General features: G+C 43.4%; 1 protein-coding gene across 3 annotated transcripts in view; it reads left to right on the top strand.

Annotated features, from left to right (window-relative positions):
- Positions 1 to 14542, top strand: part of LOC308065162 (rho GTPase-activating protein 8-like) — a 128543-nt gene extending 114001 nt beyond the window's left edge. For all 3 annotated transcript variants that reach the window (XM_080390805.1, XM_080390806.1, XM_080390804.1), the window contains one exon: positions 5925 to 14542. In XM_080390805.1, the coding sequence (XP_080246931.1) occupies positions 5925 to 6122 (198 nt within the window). In that variant the 3' untranslated portion in view covers positions 6123 to 14542. The remainder of the gene's footprint in view (positions 1 to 5924) is intronic.
- Positions 14543 to 16498: the final 1956 nt, after the last annotated feature.

Raw genomic sequence — 16498 nt, 5'->3', positions numbered from 1 at the left:
CTGTAAATTTCCCTCCCTTCTGCCTTATCCAATGCATTGCCTTTTCCAGATTGCATTTTTCAGACCCAGGTGCCTAAAATTGAGGGTCATGGTATAAGCTGACACCTAAATGAAGTGATCTAGCCTTCAGAAGTCCTAAGAGCCCCCCAAAGCAATCATGTGTGTGGAACGATGCTGATTTTTTACTAGTGGAGGAATTAGCCCTCAGTAACTGTTCTGGGGCTAAAATTATGTTTGCCATATTCTGGCCAGTAGCAGATTTCAGAAACGGGTACATTTAATCCCCTTTTTCTACAAAACACCAGATAAAAGCAAGATTAAAGGAAACACATTGATACAGCCCTCACTCAGACAGCAGTTGCAAGGTTCCTGTAATACCCACGTGTTCATTTACTGTTGCATAGCTGAACTCTAATGCTGTTAAGGAAATCCTCATGTCATTTGCTATTATTTCAGTAACTGATACCTCTCCTCAGTGTTATGAATTGTATAAGTGACTTTGTTCCAATAACAGATGCACCATCTCAACACGCTTCTTAAGAGCTGAGCATTTGAGGTGTTAATGAGGTGTGCAAAAGTACTACATAGTGTCTTCTGTAATCGGGCAGCAGAACATAGCATTATTTTTGATAATGCCTTGTTACGTAAAACACAACGTCAAGTTGATACTAGTGCCCAGATCTGCAATTTTTGCTGATCCATGCCTTTTCATCCTTAATGTCTCAGGGAATATTTGCATTTGGAAAGGTCAAGGGAACATGAAACAATCTAGGAGGTAGAGATTTCTATTTCTTGCAGATTGGTGTGCTGCACAAGCTGCCACAATTCAAACTTTAACAGACTGCTCTACCAATAATCCTGGTTTTTACCTGCAAGCATCAACCTTCTTACATATAAGAGGCAATTTAATTCTTCCTTGAGATCAGCCTTGAGTAGTGCAAGAGGTACTTGTGGTAATTTCATGAAGTGGGATGAATTGTAATCACTAGATACAGGTTTTGAACACTCCAAGTTTGATACAGGCTTGTGGAAGAAGGGGGAGGTGGGAAATCCCGATTTTCTTTGCAGTCTCAACCCACTTACTTTAATGAAACAGCTCCTTCTAGTCCAAGGGTGCTGCAGCAAGACAGTGCAAATCCTACAGAAGTAACAGATTTGAATTTCAAAAATAGGTCCAATTCCTTTAACCTTAGATTAACAGTGATTTTGCCAGTAATGAGCGCAGTGTACTGTGAAAGGTATAAACTGCCCATCTCCACTTCGCAGTGCATCTGGCCGCTAGAGAGGGATGTGCAGGGTCCTCTTGAAACTGCAGTGGACCGAGGTCCCTAGGCAGAATTGGAACAAGAGGGAAAACAAAGGCCAGTTTTCACAAATCAGTCCCTGAATTATACCTGTAAAAAGTGTCCATACTTGCTCAGCTGATCTCACAAGAGATGAGTGTGCATAAGCATTTGTGTTCCGCCTGTGTTGCTTGTGCAGTGAAGGGGGTTTGTGAATGCACATGTGAACTTAAAGGGCTGAAAGAAGTCTTCTTGCAAATTCCTTGGCAAGTCACTCTGAGGGCTACAGTTACCCAGCTCTGATGAGGGCCAGAAACCATTTAGTAGAAAACTATAATTGTAGTTTTCTGTAACAGTCAAAGGCTACACAGACAGGAAAGTTTGTAGAGGCAATAATATAATTTAGATTGTGTTTTCATAACCATGTTTTTGGTTTTGGTACCAGGTGATACAGCCCCCTCTCTATGCTTACACAGTTTCTCTCGCTGCTGCTTATTTCTGTCCCTGCAGTCATGCCTGATGCAGGGGAAGGGTGGCTCAGCTGACTGAAAGAACCATTGCAAAAACCTGCCAAACTCAAAACTCTAGAAAAAATGGGTAAGGTTTTGGGCCCCATGGACTATGCTTCAGATCTGTAACTGAAACAACATGTTAAAGCTAAGCTGGGAAAAAAAAATGCTCTGAATTAATGTTTTGTCTCAATCACTTATCCAATTGAAAAGTGTAATTAGCACCAGCAAAGCTTGGGGGTGGCTGGAGATGATGGGGCATGTTGGGAAGGATTAGATGACTAAGCCTCATGGAGCAGATACAAGCAGTTGGCATGTCTGCAAAGCAGCTGAGTGGGGGATAGACACACATTCCCAGTCAGTTTGTGGGGGCGTTTTAATATCTAGACATTTTCTTTTGAAAATGTTTTGTAGAGTTCCTTTCAGCATTGCGTCTGAGGAACCAAAGAGATGGTGATGTCCTGATGTTTTTAAAATGGGATGGTAATTCGCTGTTTCTACCCTCTGTATTTCACTGTTTAAGTTCATTAGGTAGTGTAGTGGCTGTTTAGTTTCACTCCTGCAGTATCCATGAGAGTGCTGGGATGCAAGTATGAGGAATCCAAAAGTCATTACAATTTTGCTGGGGTGAGCTGGATGTTTATTCTGGGATAGTGAAGAATGTATATTTTGCATTTGTTGATGTGGCACTAAATCTTCAGTGGTTATTTGCAATGTACAAGTTTTTATCTTTCTAGTGGACTTCTTTCAGTACAGGCTGTCATTACTTAATGATTTTTCTATACGTGTTTCAATGAAAGGGGGGAAAACCCAACAAACTGGAGCTGTGTAGCTCTTTGTTTTAATACTCTTCTGTGATGTTCAGATGATTCCTTCAAAGATACAGCCTAGGTCCTTGGAGAATTTTCTTTTATTAGCTTGTCAAATTGACAGAGCGAGTATATTTTCAGTTGAAACAGAGACAATGGTTACTACCTTTGTGGTTGCTAACTTTGTGAGGGACTCAAAGGAGGAGTCAAGGAAATTAGTCCAAATGCTAAATATGTCATTTGTATTTCTTAGATAGAATGTAGCTTTGGGGTGCAGTTACTTATAGAAGGGCAGCCCATAAAGGGTTTGGCTGACTGCATGCTGCCCTTACATGGTCTAATGTTGTAAGAAAACATTAAGAAATGTTTTAATTAAGAAAATGTGTAAGAAAGCTCCTTGTGATGGTGGTGTAGATGAGGTGGATCTGCCTGTGTCATTCGCGAAAGAAATCTGGCATTGGGGTAGTGAGGGGGCTGAGATGGTGTGAAGCCTGATCCCCTCAGGGAGGCATAAAGCCACTGGTGTGACAAGGCTTCCTTACTGCAGCTTGGTGAGCCGGCAGAGATTGTTGTGGAGACAGCTGGGTTCAGCAGCACGCTTTTTCTTGGATCTGCTGAGGAAGTGATTGCTGTGCAGTTTGGAGTGAAGCAATGTGCCGTGCCATGTCTTCCTTGAATTCCTAAGTTTCGGCTTCATTTATGACTCCCAGATAAGGCTTAGTGTAGCTCTACCTCAGATGATAAAATATTTCATTTTATCTTAAAGATTTTCTCTCTCAGGGGAGAAGCTGTGTCATGGGTATTTTTGTTGATCATTTCAATATTGACTGTCTCCTTGGAAGGTTCACGGAGTGGTGGCGTGTGGGAAGAGATGGTTTCATCTTGGAGTTAAAAACATTCTTTGAAATAGTTGGCCTAAAGAGAAAAAGTAGATCTAGCTCTACCAGCAAGTCGTAGTGGTGTTACTTTGAGCTGAAACATTTGCCTTCAAAGGCAGTGGTTAGGTTGAGTTGGGTGTGTTTTGACTAGCACTTGAAGACAGCACCTATACATGTGTTGTGAGATGGAGCGTGTCAGGAAACACTCCCCAAACCAGGAGAAGACAACTGCAACAGGTTTGGCTCCTTCCATCATCCAGTGTCCTCCAGTACTATACCACGTGCTTTTGTGCTGTCACAGGGTACCTGCCCTGTATGCACTTAAGGTACCTTCCTCAAGACGTACAGCACCTATCTTTGATTTTGTGCTATAGAAAACACAGTGTGATAGACTGTAGCTTTCTCATTATTTTACAGACCCTCAACTGAAAGAAACACCAAAAAATAATTTGTTCTCAATCCTCAGGGGTTTCATGTGTACAGCTTTACATAGTTTGGATGTAGCCACTTGATCCAAGGGCCAGGATGCAGTCCTTAACCTTGTTATATTTACTAGTGTCCAAACAGCCACCTTCAGGGTAATACCTTGGTCTATGTCTCTTTGTTAACAAGGGTACTCATCGTTGTCCTAACCATTTTCCCTCATCGGTTATTTTGGAAAGTAGTTTAGCTTTTGCTGCATTGCCGTAGTGTAATGAACTCATTTGAGCTGATTTCATCTGAAGCAGATTAAAAGAACAATTTGGGCTTGTTGTTTTTTCTGTGTAGTTAAATAGTGCACTGGGAGCAGTATGTGAAGGTCAACATGTATACCATGTATACAACCATGTATACAAGGTTCATGCTCTAGAAAGAATGATGTTTTGCACAAGGCCATAAAGTAGGCATTGCTGTTTAACCTGATGACTTTTTATTCTCGGGCTGTGAAGTCAGTCCTTTGAAAAGGTGGTATGGCACCAGTATCTTCCTTTATCCAGGCCTGCTTCATGACCTTAAAAACAATTGAAGCCCTTTAATGTTTGCAGCAGAAGTAGCAACGCGGTAGCTCTGTTGTCCCAGAAGGATAAGGCAAATATTGGAGGGGAAAATACTACCTATTATTGGAAAAATTAATATGGTAAGGAGGAAGATTTTGTGCTTTTGGGCACCTAAGTGCTTCTTCATGTCCCTGAAGGAAAAGACTTCCATCCTGTGCACATGTCTAAAGGGCATTATATCCCCTGATGGCTGAGCAAATAGGCTCCTTGCTAGGTAAAACACTGAGGAGGAGGCGGTGCTGTAGGAGATTTATGGGAATGAAACGTTTATTACCAGGCAGAGGGCAACTGGAGTTTATCATATGCTAGGAAGTGTTCCCATGGTCATGAAGTTTCTTAGATTTTCCTTCAGTGCCCTCAGGCTTTTCATAGCACTACAGAGCTGCCTTTTCAGGAGGCTTTATGGTAAAACAGAAATGGAGAGACACTGAGAAGTAGGATTTTTTTGCTTTCCTATTCCACTTGAAATTGTAGCAGGAAGAATGCATGGGGGATTTTGCCCAGTAATTCCTTGTTCTGTTCTGAGATGGCAGCTTCAGGGTAACCTGTACATCACAGTTTGTGACTACGTGGTCTTCCCATGACAGATTATGGGTGAACAACTGCAACCATCAGCCTGAGAAGAGCTGGCTGAGTTACCTGGGTCAGGAGGAACCAAGAGAACTTTCAGCTTGCTCGCTCTTTACAATAACAGAGAACTTTTCAGATAGGACACCCAGACCATATTGGCTTTAGGTACCAGCCATACTATGCAGGAGAGCAAAACACACAGAAATTCCCTGTCAAGCTCACACAGAGGAAAAAAAAAAATACTCCTTCTACCTAGTTCTGGGCTCACATCCACAGATAGAAGTAGGACACATTATCGAGGCACAGAGCAGATTTCAGTGCTGTGCATTTTACCTACAGCACATTTTCACTTCCATTGCTTCAGAGGAATTGGGTGGATATAGAGGTACTTGGAAGTGAAGTCCAGTGGGAGAAAAAAAAAATCCTTCTAAACCCTTGCAAACAACTTCAGAAGTCCTCAAGGTTTACTCTATAGAGGACTTACTACCGAAGCAGATGGGATAGCTGTTTGTTTATGCTGTACTTCCCTGCTCCCCAGCAGAGATAACAACAGATTCCATGTAGAAGGATTGAAAACAATTAATTTTCCTAGCATAAGGAAACAATTCAGCCTTTTTGCTTGACTTATTAACATCTTGTCTTGTACCTGAGGGACACAGACTCTAGTGGCCCTATAGCTCTAGGCTGCAGAGTCAGCCCTGAGGTTGTTAAGGAGCTGGTGATGTACCTGTGACCAGGGTCTGCTCTCGTCATTGATTCATCAATACAGGATGGCATCTTGTCCTCACTCGCTGAGACACATGTCTACATATACCTATTCATATCTATGTTTTTCCAGGTTTCACAGGAGAGCATATATAACAGAATGACAGCATCCAGCTTGGCCTGTGTCTTTGGCTTGAATTTGATATGGCCATCGAAAGGAACAACTTCCCTGAGTGCTCTGGTACCTCTGAATCTCTTCACTGAACTACTGATAGATTTCTACACGAATATATTCAACTCCCGAACAGTGCCTGATGAGATCCTGCCTTAATGCTTCCAGACAGGAAAACGGAGTCTGGCTGCCTGAGGGGAAGGTCTCCATGCTTCAGCTGGTGGGAGCTTTTAATTCAGGGCTCTCTCTTGCAAAGAAAACATTCAATACAGAGTAAAGTTTCTGTAGCTTTCTAAATACCAAAGATTTTGAGAGAAGCACACAGCCCCATATATTCTCATCACATGGGGGAGCATATGTACATGAACATTCAAAGGCCAATAGGTCAAAGTGAATCCACTTATTAAACTTGAGCAGCTGACAAAACCTGGTATGTTAAAAAAAATCATGACACTATGTTGCCAGTCTGTCATTTCTTTGGGATTCTGGAGACCTTACTATGTGGCACTATTTTTTGCATGAGCAGAGCAAAGTTCTGGACCACTCCTGAATATACAGCTTTCTTCCTTTGTTGTTTTTTTTGTTGGTTTTTTTTTTTTTAATTTGAATACAAGTTTGTTAGAAATTTCCCTATTAAGTTAATAAAGATGGAATTAATTTTGAAGATACTAAAATTTCTAAACTCTTCTTCCATATATTTAAGTGCCTTGTTTTACACAAAAAGATGTGAGCAGTTGTGACACATCAGGTTTGCAATTACCATGGAGAATAAAGTGTTTCCTGGATAATATGAGTTGTGCAGACAGCTAACTAATTATGCTTGCAAATATCTAATATATGCAGTTAATCACTGTATCTGCACATGCAAAGTGTGTGGAAGGGTTTTTTCTTATAAGTTCAAATTGGGAGCAGTAATGTTTTTTTTTTCTCTGGATACTTGGAATTTTCGTCAGTGGAGTTCTATCAGTAAGTGCATAGTACAGAATATAGACTAACTTTGTGAAGAGTAGCCCTAATGTTTGGGCTGCATACTTTTGTAGTTTGAGTTGATTGAGTTGCTCTTCAAATCAGTTTCTCTAGAAAGCAGTAAGAGCAACAACTTGGATAATATACCTAATAGCAGTTTTATACATTGAAAGTCTATTTTGTAGATATGCGAATAATTAGCCAATATAAAGGTAGAATTATCAGTATTTTCTTCTGACTATGCCATTAATATCGCTTGTATTTGATGAACTCTTAACGCAGTGCTATTTCATGGTTTAACACTTGATTGGTAACAGTTATATGGTTTTATATATATATATATATATATTTATCATAGCTGCCTGCAAAGCAAAAGAAAATTAACCAGTGGTAAAAAAGTAGTATTTTCCCTAATGCTCTGGTCTTTTTGATTCTGTACAAAGCAAATGAAACAGAGGGACTATTTAGACTTCAGTAAAATTAATAGTCTCAGGAGAACAATTTAGGCATCTCCTCCTCTGCAAACACAGAGCCACTTTTTATCCCGTAGGTTCTAGCAAGTTGAGGGTTTGTACTTCTGGCCAAAATCTCAGCAGTTACAAATTGTCTGTCTGTGTAAAGGGTGCAACACAATCTTATTGCAGAGGGTGGAGAGGATTCATTCTTGTCAGCAATTTCAGGAAATAACCAAGTGTTCAGAAGGCTCTGGAATGCTCGATGTGCCAGGCTTTCATTTGCCCAGTAGGTGTCATCTATAGCATTAGGCAATGATTAAAATTTGAAAAATACAGAGGCCTTAGAAAAAGGTGTGTGGAAAGGACCCATCTCATGTCACAGTTGTGTTTTCCCCGCTTCCTCAAGTGTCTTAAAGACAACTTTTTGGCTTTTGAATATCTTTAACTAATAACCACCCATGACTCCCATTTAAATATAAAATCTTGCATAATACACAGAGAGTAATTAATAAGTATTCATGATTGTTCCATTTGAGCAAAATGAGATTGCCAGGGATAAAACTGTTGTAGTTTTGTATTGCAACTTACTGTTTTTACATCTGAGTTACCAGTGACAGCACCTCAGCCTTGTTGTATTATAAAACCAAATACAATTACATTCAATACTGCTCAGTGACTTGGCAGTATGGTTCTGTGCATCAGCACCCTGTTCTTATAGGAGAGGAGTATGGCCTCTGGGAATTAACAAAACCTAAGTATTTTGCCACTTGCTGACCTTGGTCAAAATACATACATGTTAGTTTTGCTGTCTGTAAAAAGAAGGAGCACCTGGCATTAGAGAAAAGCTTTGCGATTAAATGCTGGTAGGTCCTACACAATGGTTGTTTTCCATTTCCTCACGTCCTTTTCCATAAATCTGGCAACATCAAATGGCATTTGGTCTTCAGGCTACACTGCGTAATGGGAATGTGAGTCCTGAACAGTTTTAGCACAGTAACATACCCAAGCCCTGTGGGGTGAAATCCTGAGTTTGTAGAAGTCAGCTTTGCTCAAAAAGTCTCCAGAGCCAGGGAGGGGTCTCCCTCATGGATTTAGTTCTCCAACTCACCCAGAGTTGGGAGAGAGCAGGAATTTGGCAGCAGCAGTTGTGTTGGTGAAGTGAGCCCTCAGGGCAGGGCTGCTTCTCACCCCTTCACTTTTGTGAGTATAATATAATACAAGAAAGGAGCATCCCTTCAGCTAATTTGCCTGCCTGTAGATGATACTTGAAACCTGACTCACGCTTTCAGTATTGGTCATATACCAAACTGCAGGTCTTCCTTTTAGTGCTTTGTAAACTACCATTTTCCAGCAATTTCTAGCTCCGCTCATTTAGTGAATGAAGAACAAAATGGCGTTTTCTCATCTCAAGGTGCCTTCTTCTTCTAAAGGACAGACACCTGTTATTTGCCAGTGTGGCTAACTTGATGCTGCTTAAGAAAAGCAGAGGCTCTGGTTCCGATTGCCATTAGCACTGGTGGGGGCTAGAGGGAGGCAGGGGGACGGGGACTCCCGCTCCCCTTTATCTTCCTGCCTCCCCAGCAGGCAGCCCGAGACAGAAATAAGGAAGGTACTCACGTCCACCCCAGCCCTTCCCTGCAACCCTGCCTGTCACAGGGAAGGGACTTGCCCGGATCAAAGGTACCTGGGTAACAAAACCCTCCTAGAGATGAGATCCCAGCTCTGTCCCCCCCGGACCAAAGGAACTGGTGAAATCGTTCACATCTGCAGCAGAAGCCCCTGCTCTCTGTCCTGAGTGCCAGACTTAACTATGACATTAAATCAGCTCTCATGAATTATTCAGAAGGGTTTGGAGTGAAATTCATGTTAGAGAAATATATGTTTCAAATTTCCTGACTCTAAGAGGAGTCCTGGAGGTGTCCCCTGCAGTTACTTTGATAACAGTTTCTCTTTACAAATGATAATTGCACGATTCCAGCTTTTGTACAGTGTGGCCTTGTGAACTCTTCTCTTGTACCAAAGAACAATTTTCAGATCATTTCCATAGCAAAAAGAAAGTGATTACGGAGATAATCTGTTGGAAACACACATGCTGAATTTCAGTTTAAAACAATAAAATGCAGTCGTGGAATGAGAAATCAAGTGTTACCTAACTGACAATATACAGAGAATAAATTGCCTAAGCATTTTAGTTTACCGAGCTGTTAGGAGTTGAAAATTGGTCCCAAGATTAGTCTGATTATCAGGATGCCTCTAGTAACAAGTGCCAAAGGGGGAAGGGAATACTTTTCTACCCTGAATCTATGAAGAAATGGAAGAAGATTGAACAATGTCATTAACTGAGGGGGGTCTTTACAGTTCTTGGAAAAAACTTCCATAAATGATATCGCATGTGTGCAGATGATCTGTCTGTGTGCGCTGCGCTCCTCGAGCAGCATCCATCACAGGATCTCTCAGAACCTTATAAACTTTAACATATTCAGTCGTGAGGAGACTAATAATAGAAAAGCCCCAGATGTTTTAGTCACGTGTTCGATATGTACTTGGGTGGCAAGTTGAACCTTTAATAGGTTTGATGGCACAGTCACCCATCACACACCCCCTTCATTTCCTGAATAGTTTATCTATACAACCTTGGAAAACGTAGGTTTGCCAACACTCCCTCTTTTCAAGTGGCCACAGGGGTGTTGGGGCACAGGGTAAGAAAGAGGGAGCTCCTGCCAGCACCTGTAATTTGTGAAGTGAGAAGCTCACATTCCCTTGAAGCTCTGCTGGCCACCGCTCCCCTTCCTGCTCATACTCTATTCATAATTTCTTACATGTTTTTACCTACAAAGAGAAGTCAGAAGCAAACATACCCTGCTTTAAGTAGGCACATCTCCATTGAAGCCAAAGGTATGACTATGAAACCTGTGTAAGTCCTGTGTTAAATGATACATGTGGCCAACATAATGAACGGTGTTCTGCCTTTCCTGTTGGAGTAAAATACTCATTTTCACGATTTGAAGAGTTTGATTTTAGTCTTTATCCATGCATATCACAGAAAGCTAATTTTGATGCATTGCACCTAATGTAGCAAAGTTTACATTTTTTTGTAAATGTAAAAAAAATAATAATCTAGCATGGTCTGAGAGCAGTGGGGGATTGCCGTGGGGTACTATAAATGCTGTCTTCTATCTTGCAAACTGAAAAGCATGAGAATGAACTGCCTTAACCAGTGAGATTTCTTTGGGATTATGTTGGTGATTGGACAGTGAGCTGGCCTGGAGACTAAGAAGGAAACTTTCAAATGCAACCAGGAAAAAAAGTCCTTTTCCACAGTGGGCCTATAGATACCCAAAACTTGTTACTGAGAATTGCCTCTCTGAGGAAAAAAAAAAAAAAAAAAAAAAAAAAAAAAAAAAAAGAGTCCTGCTTTGCCTCTCTGAGCTGGAGATACGCTCACACAATGGTACACAAGTTCTCCTGTTTCTTCCTAACTGGGTTCTGTTGCCTGTAGTGCTAGGAAAGCATGGGAATTGTCTGCAGAAGGACTGTAGCCCTGCTCTCCTGGCTATTCCTCTCTGGAATAGCTGGTAGGAGCCTTAAAAATAATTGGAACCTAAAAATAATTAAGAAAAAGGCCTTAAAGTAATTAACTGATTGGAAAAATATTTTTGCTGGAACATGACAACTCAACAAAAAATAAAAGCATTTTCTTAAAAGGCTTAGTTTTGGTGCCGTTATTTCAGAAATCATGAAGTTCTTCCAGAAGGCTGCCTGTGTGCCTCTGAGCCACAGAGCCCTGGGCTTGCCCGGAGCCCAGCCCCAGCTCTGCCGGCCTCTGCCATGCTCCGGAGCCGGGGAAACGAGCATCGCTGTTTCCCATTCATAGTCTCTTTTGAGATGACGTCACCTTTCCACACATGGCATTGCAATTATTGCCAGAGGTAAGGAGGGAATTCTGCTGGAGCCAGGGGAGATGACACACATAGTTGACTGATCATTAAAACTGACTTTTTTTATTGTGGCTCTGATTTCTCCATGGTGCAATCATCATGCAGGAACTGCTTTCCTGACTGGCAGTTTGTCTGTAGTCCCCAGAGCATGAGCTTGTCACTCGCAGGTTTAGGGCTTGTGCCTGTAGTTGGGAGCGGCTGGATCTGATGCCCAACCCAAATGCTTGGGGGACAAGATTGCAGGCTGCAACACGGGAACATGCTCCTCTGAAACACAGCCTGGTCCACTACTGCTTTGTTTTCTTTTGCCTCGGTCCTCAAAACCTTACTCATTTAAGCTACTGATAGCCCAGACGCTAATGCCAGCCTCTTTAAGCCTAATATGAAATCAGGATTTCTGTCTTTTGGGTTTGGATTTTTCCCCTCTGTTGCATGGATTGTTTCTCAATACTGAATTGTACTCTCAAATTATTTCTGCACTTCAACCTTTAATTGCCCACAAAAGCAGTTTACAGCCTCTTACTCTTCTGCCATGAAAATTATCCCCTTAATTAATGGGACAATAAAAAGCAACTGTAAAACGCACCAAACTGCATCATCTCTACTGTCTGAACTGAATTTCTGCAGCAGTCATGGAAGGGTCTTTGGATGGGTGGATTTTTGACACTTCACCCCAGAATTTCTTGACCCAAAGCTCTAAAAATAAGGGCTTTAGCAAGGTACTTAGTTTTTCTGTTTCAAAAGCCTCTGACAAAATACCTTCTCCCCCTGCTCCATCTGCCAGTATTGTCTGGTTTGTTCGGGGTTTTTCAAGTGTATTTTCTCTCCCTCCAAAGCTGCATCTTCTGCCTGTTGCCATCTCCATTCTTTTACCTGCAGTCTGTCAGCGTGAGCTGGGGGGTGGTGTCCGCACTCACACATGCCCCCCTCCCCTGCATTTTTGTGGGTATAGGAATGGTCCAAGGCTCTCGTGGGTGCTCTGCAGCTGGGTACACTGAATGGAAACTGCAAGAGGTTTGGTTCTGTGGGGAAGTTTCAGATGACAGTGTGAGAGTGACGTTGCCCAAATCATGCTTTCCCCTGTCTCTGAAGCAGAAAGATGGTTATGCTTTTGATAACTACATTGAGCTTTTCTATCTAGTAACACAACACTTGTGATGAAGGGGAAAAGTTAGGAAGGTCTTTTCCTTTCCATACTTCCCACTACTCCCAGCCCTCCTCATCAGCCTCTAACTTTTGAAGAGCCTACTGTGCTGTGCATACATGAAATGCAGCCACAGCAGATGTCCAGTAAAGCTAATACTGTATTTAATAACCATGCCCAGAATAGAAACAGCATCTCATCGGGCTGCACAGCTCTCTGCTCTGAACACGTGCATGGAGCAAGGCATGGGCTGGTGTCAGGGTCTGCCTTGTTCCCTATTAGGGGTCATAGAGGGAACTTGCTTCCCTCCTCCCTTTCCCTTTCAGTAGAGGAGCTCCCTCACATTCACTGGGCTACCAAATAGCAGTAGCCACTAGCCCCAAATACTTTCATGTTAGTCCTATCTGCATGGAATAATTACTGCTGCTGCAAAACAACTACACAAGCAAGGTGTCAAACTATCACAGGCCACTTCCACCTTTGCAGAAGGATTAGCAGACATACATTCTATTCCCATCCCTACATTCTATTCTGAAACATGAATAAATCTTTTTTTTTTTTTTCCCCTCCTCTTATCTTTGGCTTGTGGCTGACCTCCCAAGCGCTACTGTGGCAAAATCCTTCCAGGATCCAGAGTGCATACTGCCAGCCCTGGATGGGTAAGTGGCCACGGTACAAGGACAAAACAAATCCATTCCATTACAAAATAACATTAAAATTCAGTGAGATAATATCACTGTCTTCTGCACCAAAAGAGCTTTTACAAAATAATATAAATGAGAGGATGAAAATAATGAGAGGCTTTGTAGAGCTCTCTCACGAGCCTTGACACCCGGCATGCTCCTGCCAGGAAGGCAATAAACACCCCATTCTCTGCATGTCACAGTATCACAACTTCTCCGTATAATTACCACTTGAAAGTTAATAGGACTCTGCGCCCAGCATGACAGCTGTATTTTCTACAGTCACTACATGTCCTGTGCCCATGGCTGTCACTGGGGACCCAACTGTGGAAGCACTGTCTTGGAGGACGAGTTGTTTGAGGCTGCCTCAGAAATCAGGAAATTTCCCTGTAGGAAACCCCTTTGCACCAAGGCACTGAAGATGATGGGTAGTGCAGAGATGGAGAGGCAGTTCCTCCTCCTCCTCCTCACAAGACTTGTGACAGACAACACCGGTGAAAAGCAGGAAAGGATGGGTCAGGTGAGGAAACCAAAGCTATCTGCTAATCATTTAGGTTGAAAAAGACCCTTAACTTCATCAAGTCCAACCATTAACCCAGCACTGCCAAGCCCACCACTAAACCATGTCCCTAAGCACCACATCTACACGTCTTAAATGACCTCCAGGGATGGTGACTCAACCACCTCCCTGGGCAGCCTGTTCCAATGCCTGACAACCCTTTCGGTGAATCAGTTTTTCCTAATACCCAATCTAAACCTCCTCTGGCACAACTTAAGGATTTTTCAAAGGCACTTCTGCTTGCCCTTTATGCCAGTGAGCTCCTCATCTCCCTGTAAGAGGTTTGTGGTGCCCTGCCCTGCCTCTTGCCAGCGAGAGCCCCAAAAAGACTGAGCCCCAAGCTGCTTCAGCTTCTAAAGGAGAGGAGAAGGGGAGGTGAGAAAGGGAAAGCACCTGAGCAGACATTTCTGGTGAACACACGCTAAATGCTGTGAGTGGGAAGACTTGACAGTGTTCTGACAGCTGGTTAGATGTCTCCACCTGTGCCGTGCCAGATTTGGTCCCTTGCACAACAGCACATCCTGCATCTTGCCTTCATCGCAAGCACCCAGCCCACCTCCTTCTCATGAAGCCAGTCTTGGTCTTTAAACCAGGCACTTCGTCTGGGCCTAGGGCCTAATCCCATTTGCTCCATTCTCTGTCCATGGAGAGCAATGGCTGATAAGTAATACCAGCCCATCAGGAAAGCTTTCATTCCTGCATCTTCTCTCACTCAGGACTTCGACAATCATTTTATTTGCCCAAGACTTCCTTCTCCATGTTGTACAGAGAGAAATTAAAAGAGATGACTGAAAACACCCAGAAATCATCTAGTAAAAAGAGTCAAATTAATTATTTTAAGAAAAAAATAATTCCCTTTGTGGCTGTTTTTTCTCTGGCTGCACTATCCAAACTGAGCTACCAAAGCAAACTACCATTAGTTTTTAACTCAAGATGCCTTCAGAGAGCTGATGGCTGCCTGACAGCCAGCTTATCTCCACTGGCTGCTGCTGGGTGCAGTGGCGGCAGCTCAGCCCAGAGGTGTGCCAGCTGCCAGCACCCAGGGCCCCAGCACCCCTGCCCACCGCAGGTATGCCTGCATCCGCCAGTGTAGGAGCAGCGCCCTGGGGAAGGGCTGTGGCACAATGGTGAGATGTTTCCTCTGCATGGTTGTTTAGGGGAGAAGGGGGAGCTGTCACAGGAGGGTCCCCACTACATCCATCATTACCAGGAGCTCCAAAGCCCTCCCATCACAAGGTCCACCACCCTGCAGGATGGTGCCAGTGGCCAAAGAGTGGGAGTCAAATCTCACCTCCAGCCAGGAGCATCTGAACTTGGCATCCATATTTTAATATTTATGATGTAGCAATAACTGAGTTATAAAACAGCCTGGCAGCTCCAGACAGCATCTGCAAGATAGGATACACATACACTGCTTAAATGCTTCATTTCTCCCTGAGATGGGAGGGAGCAGAGGACAAACACTGGAGCAAAGCTTTACACACACACACTGATCATCTCCCTGGCAAGAATCCTGTGTGCCATGGCCATGGTGCCTGGCCAGCTGGCTGGGCTTGAATGGGTGTTTCTCAGGCTGAAACATCTGCTGTTGGCATGGTGTTGGGTGGTGTTAGGGTGGCTTTGGTACTACGCCGAGAGGGTCAGTCCCTTGGGATCAATCCTGTCTTTGCCAGTAGCAGTCTCAGGGTGACCCTGGGAGTCCTTGCACCCCTGGTACCTGCTGACCAAATCACATTACAGATGCCAAAGGAAACCAGGGCTTAAATAGGTATGTTTGGTTTTAGCTCTGGTGTAATCATGATGATTTGGAGGCAGTGATTTGTTTCTGTCTGGGCAGAGAAAAGCAAGTCTGCACCCTTTCTGTAGCTTTCCCCAGAGGTCCAAGTCTTTGCCCAGAGCTGCTGAAAGGGGAAGCATAAAGCTTTTGTGACCCCTACCAACAGATGTCTGGGCATCCTCAGCTCCTGGCACCTCCAACTGTGCTAATAGTCCTTAGAGTTCAAGAAGAGTTAATGTCAGCCTTGATCAAACCTTTAAAATCTACCTTGATCAAAAAGCCTGATGTTCATCATAAGCTTAGATCAGTGGAGCCCTGAGGAAACCCCACTGCTGGGAAGCACTGCCAAAGCTGGGGAGCAGCACCCCAGGCTTTTAGGTTAGCACTCAATTATTTTCTGCACTATTTTTTTTTTTTTTTTTGAAGATGCACATCTGTGGCACCACTAGTATTATTATTATGCCCAGATAACATGTTGGATGATGCTTTTTTCTCTCCAAGAGGATGCAGAGTGTGATTTATTTTCCTAGGCTGCTAGCTAAGCTCAGAAACAAAGTCTGTCCAGCTTGCCCCTGGCTGACACCCTTTGGGCTGGCACTGTGTCCCCTTCTCATAGCACTGCTGCAGAGAAACAACCCAGCTGGACCTCTGCCAGCAGCCAAGGAGTTATTCCAATTACCTGTTGCTCTATGCAACCTCATTTTCCAAAATTCAGGAGGGCAAAGTCCTACAGGGCATCCCTGGCTCCTTGCAGCTGTCATGGTCGGGAGTCCCACCACCCTTCAGGCATCTGCTGGGGGCTGGGTGAACTGGTGGCCCAGTTCCATTGAGGGATGGAGGAAGACCCTCCTTATGCCTGCTGGCTGGGGAAGCGTGTGGGGCCATCCATCCATCTATCCTCAGCCCTTTCTGTTGCCAGGGAGACCCGATTAGTTACAGATGGGCCAACGCTGGCATTCCTATAACATAATCTCTGTATATCCCTGCTGACAACCTCCCCAGCAAGTTGCTGC

Source organism: Falco punctatus, assembly GCF_963210335.1.
Source record: "Falco punctatus genome assembly, chromosome: 6".
Classification (NCBI taxonomy): Eukaryota; Metazoa; Chordata; class Aves; order Falconiformes; family Falconidae; genus Falco; species Falco punctatus.
Note: the sequence above shows the minus strand (reverse complement) of the source record. Positions and strands in the feature narration are given on the sequence as shown.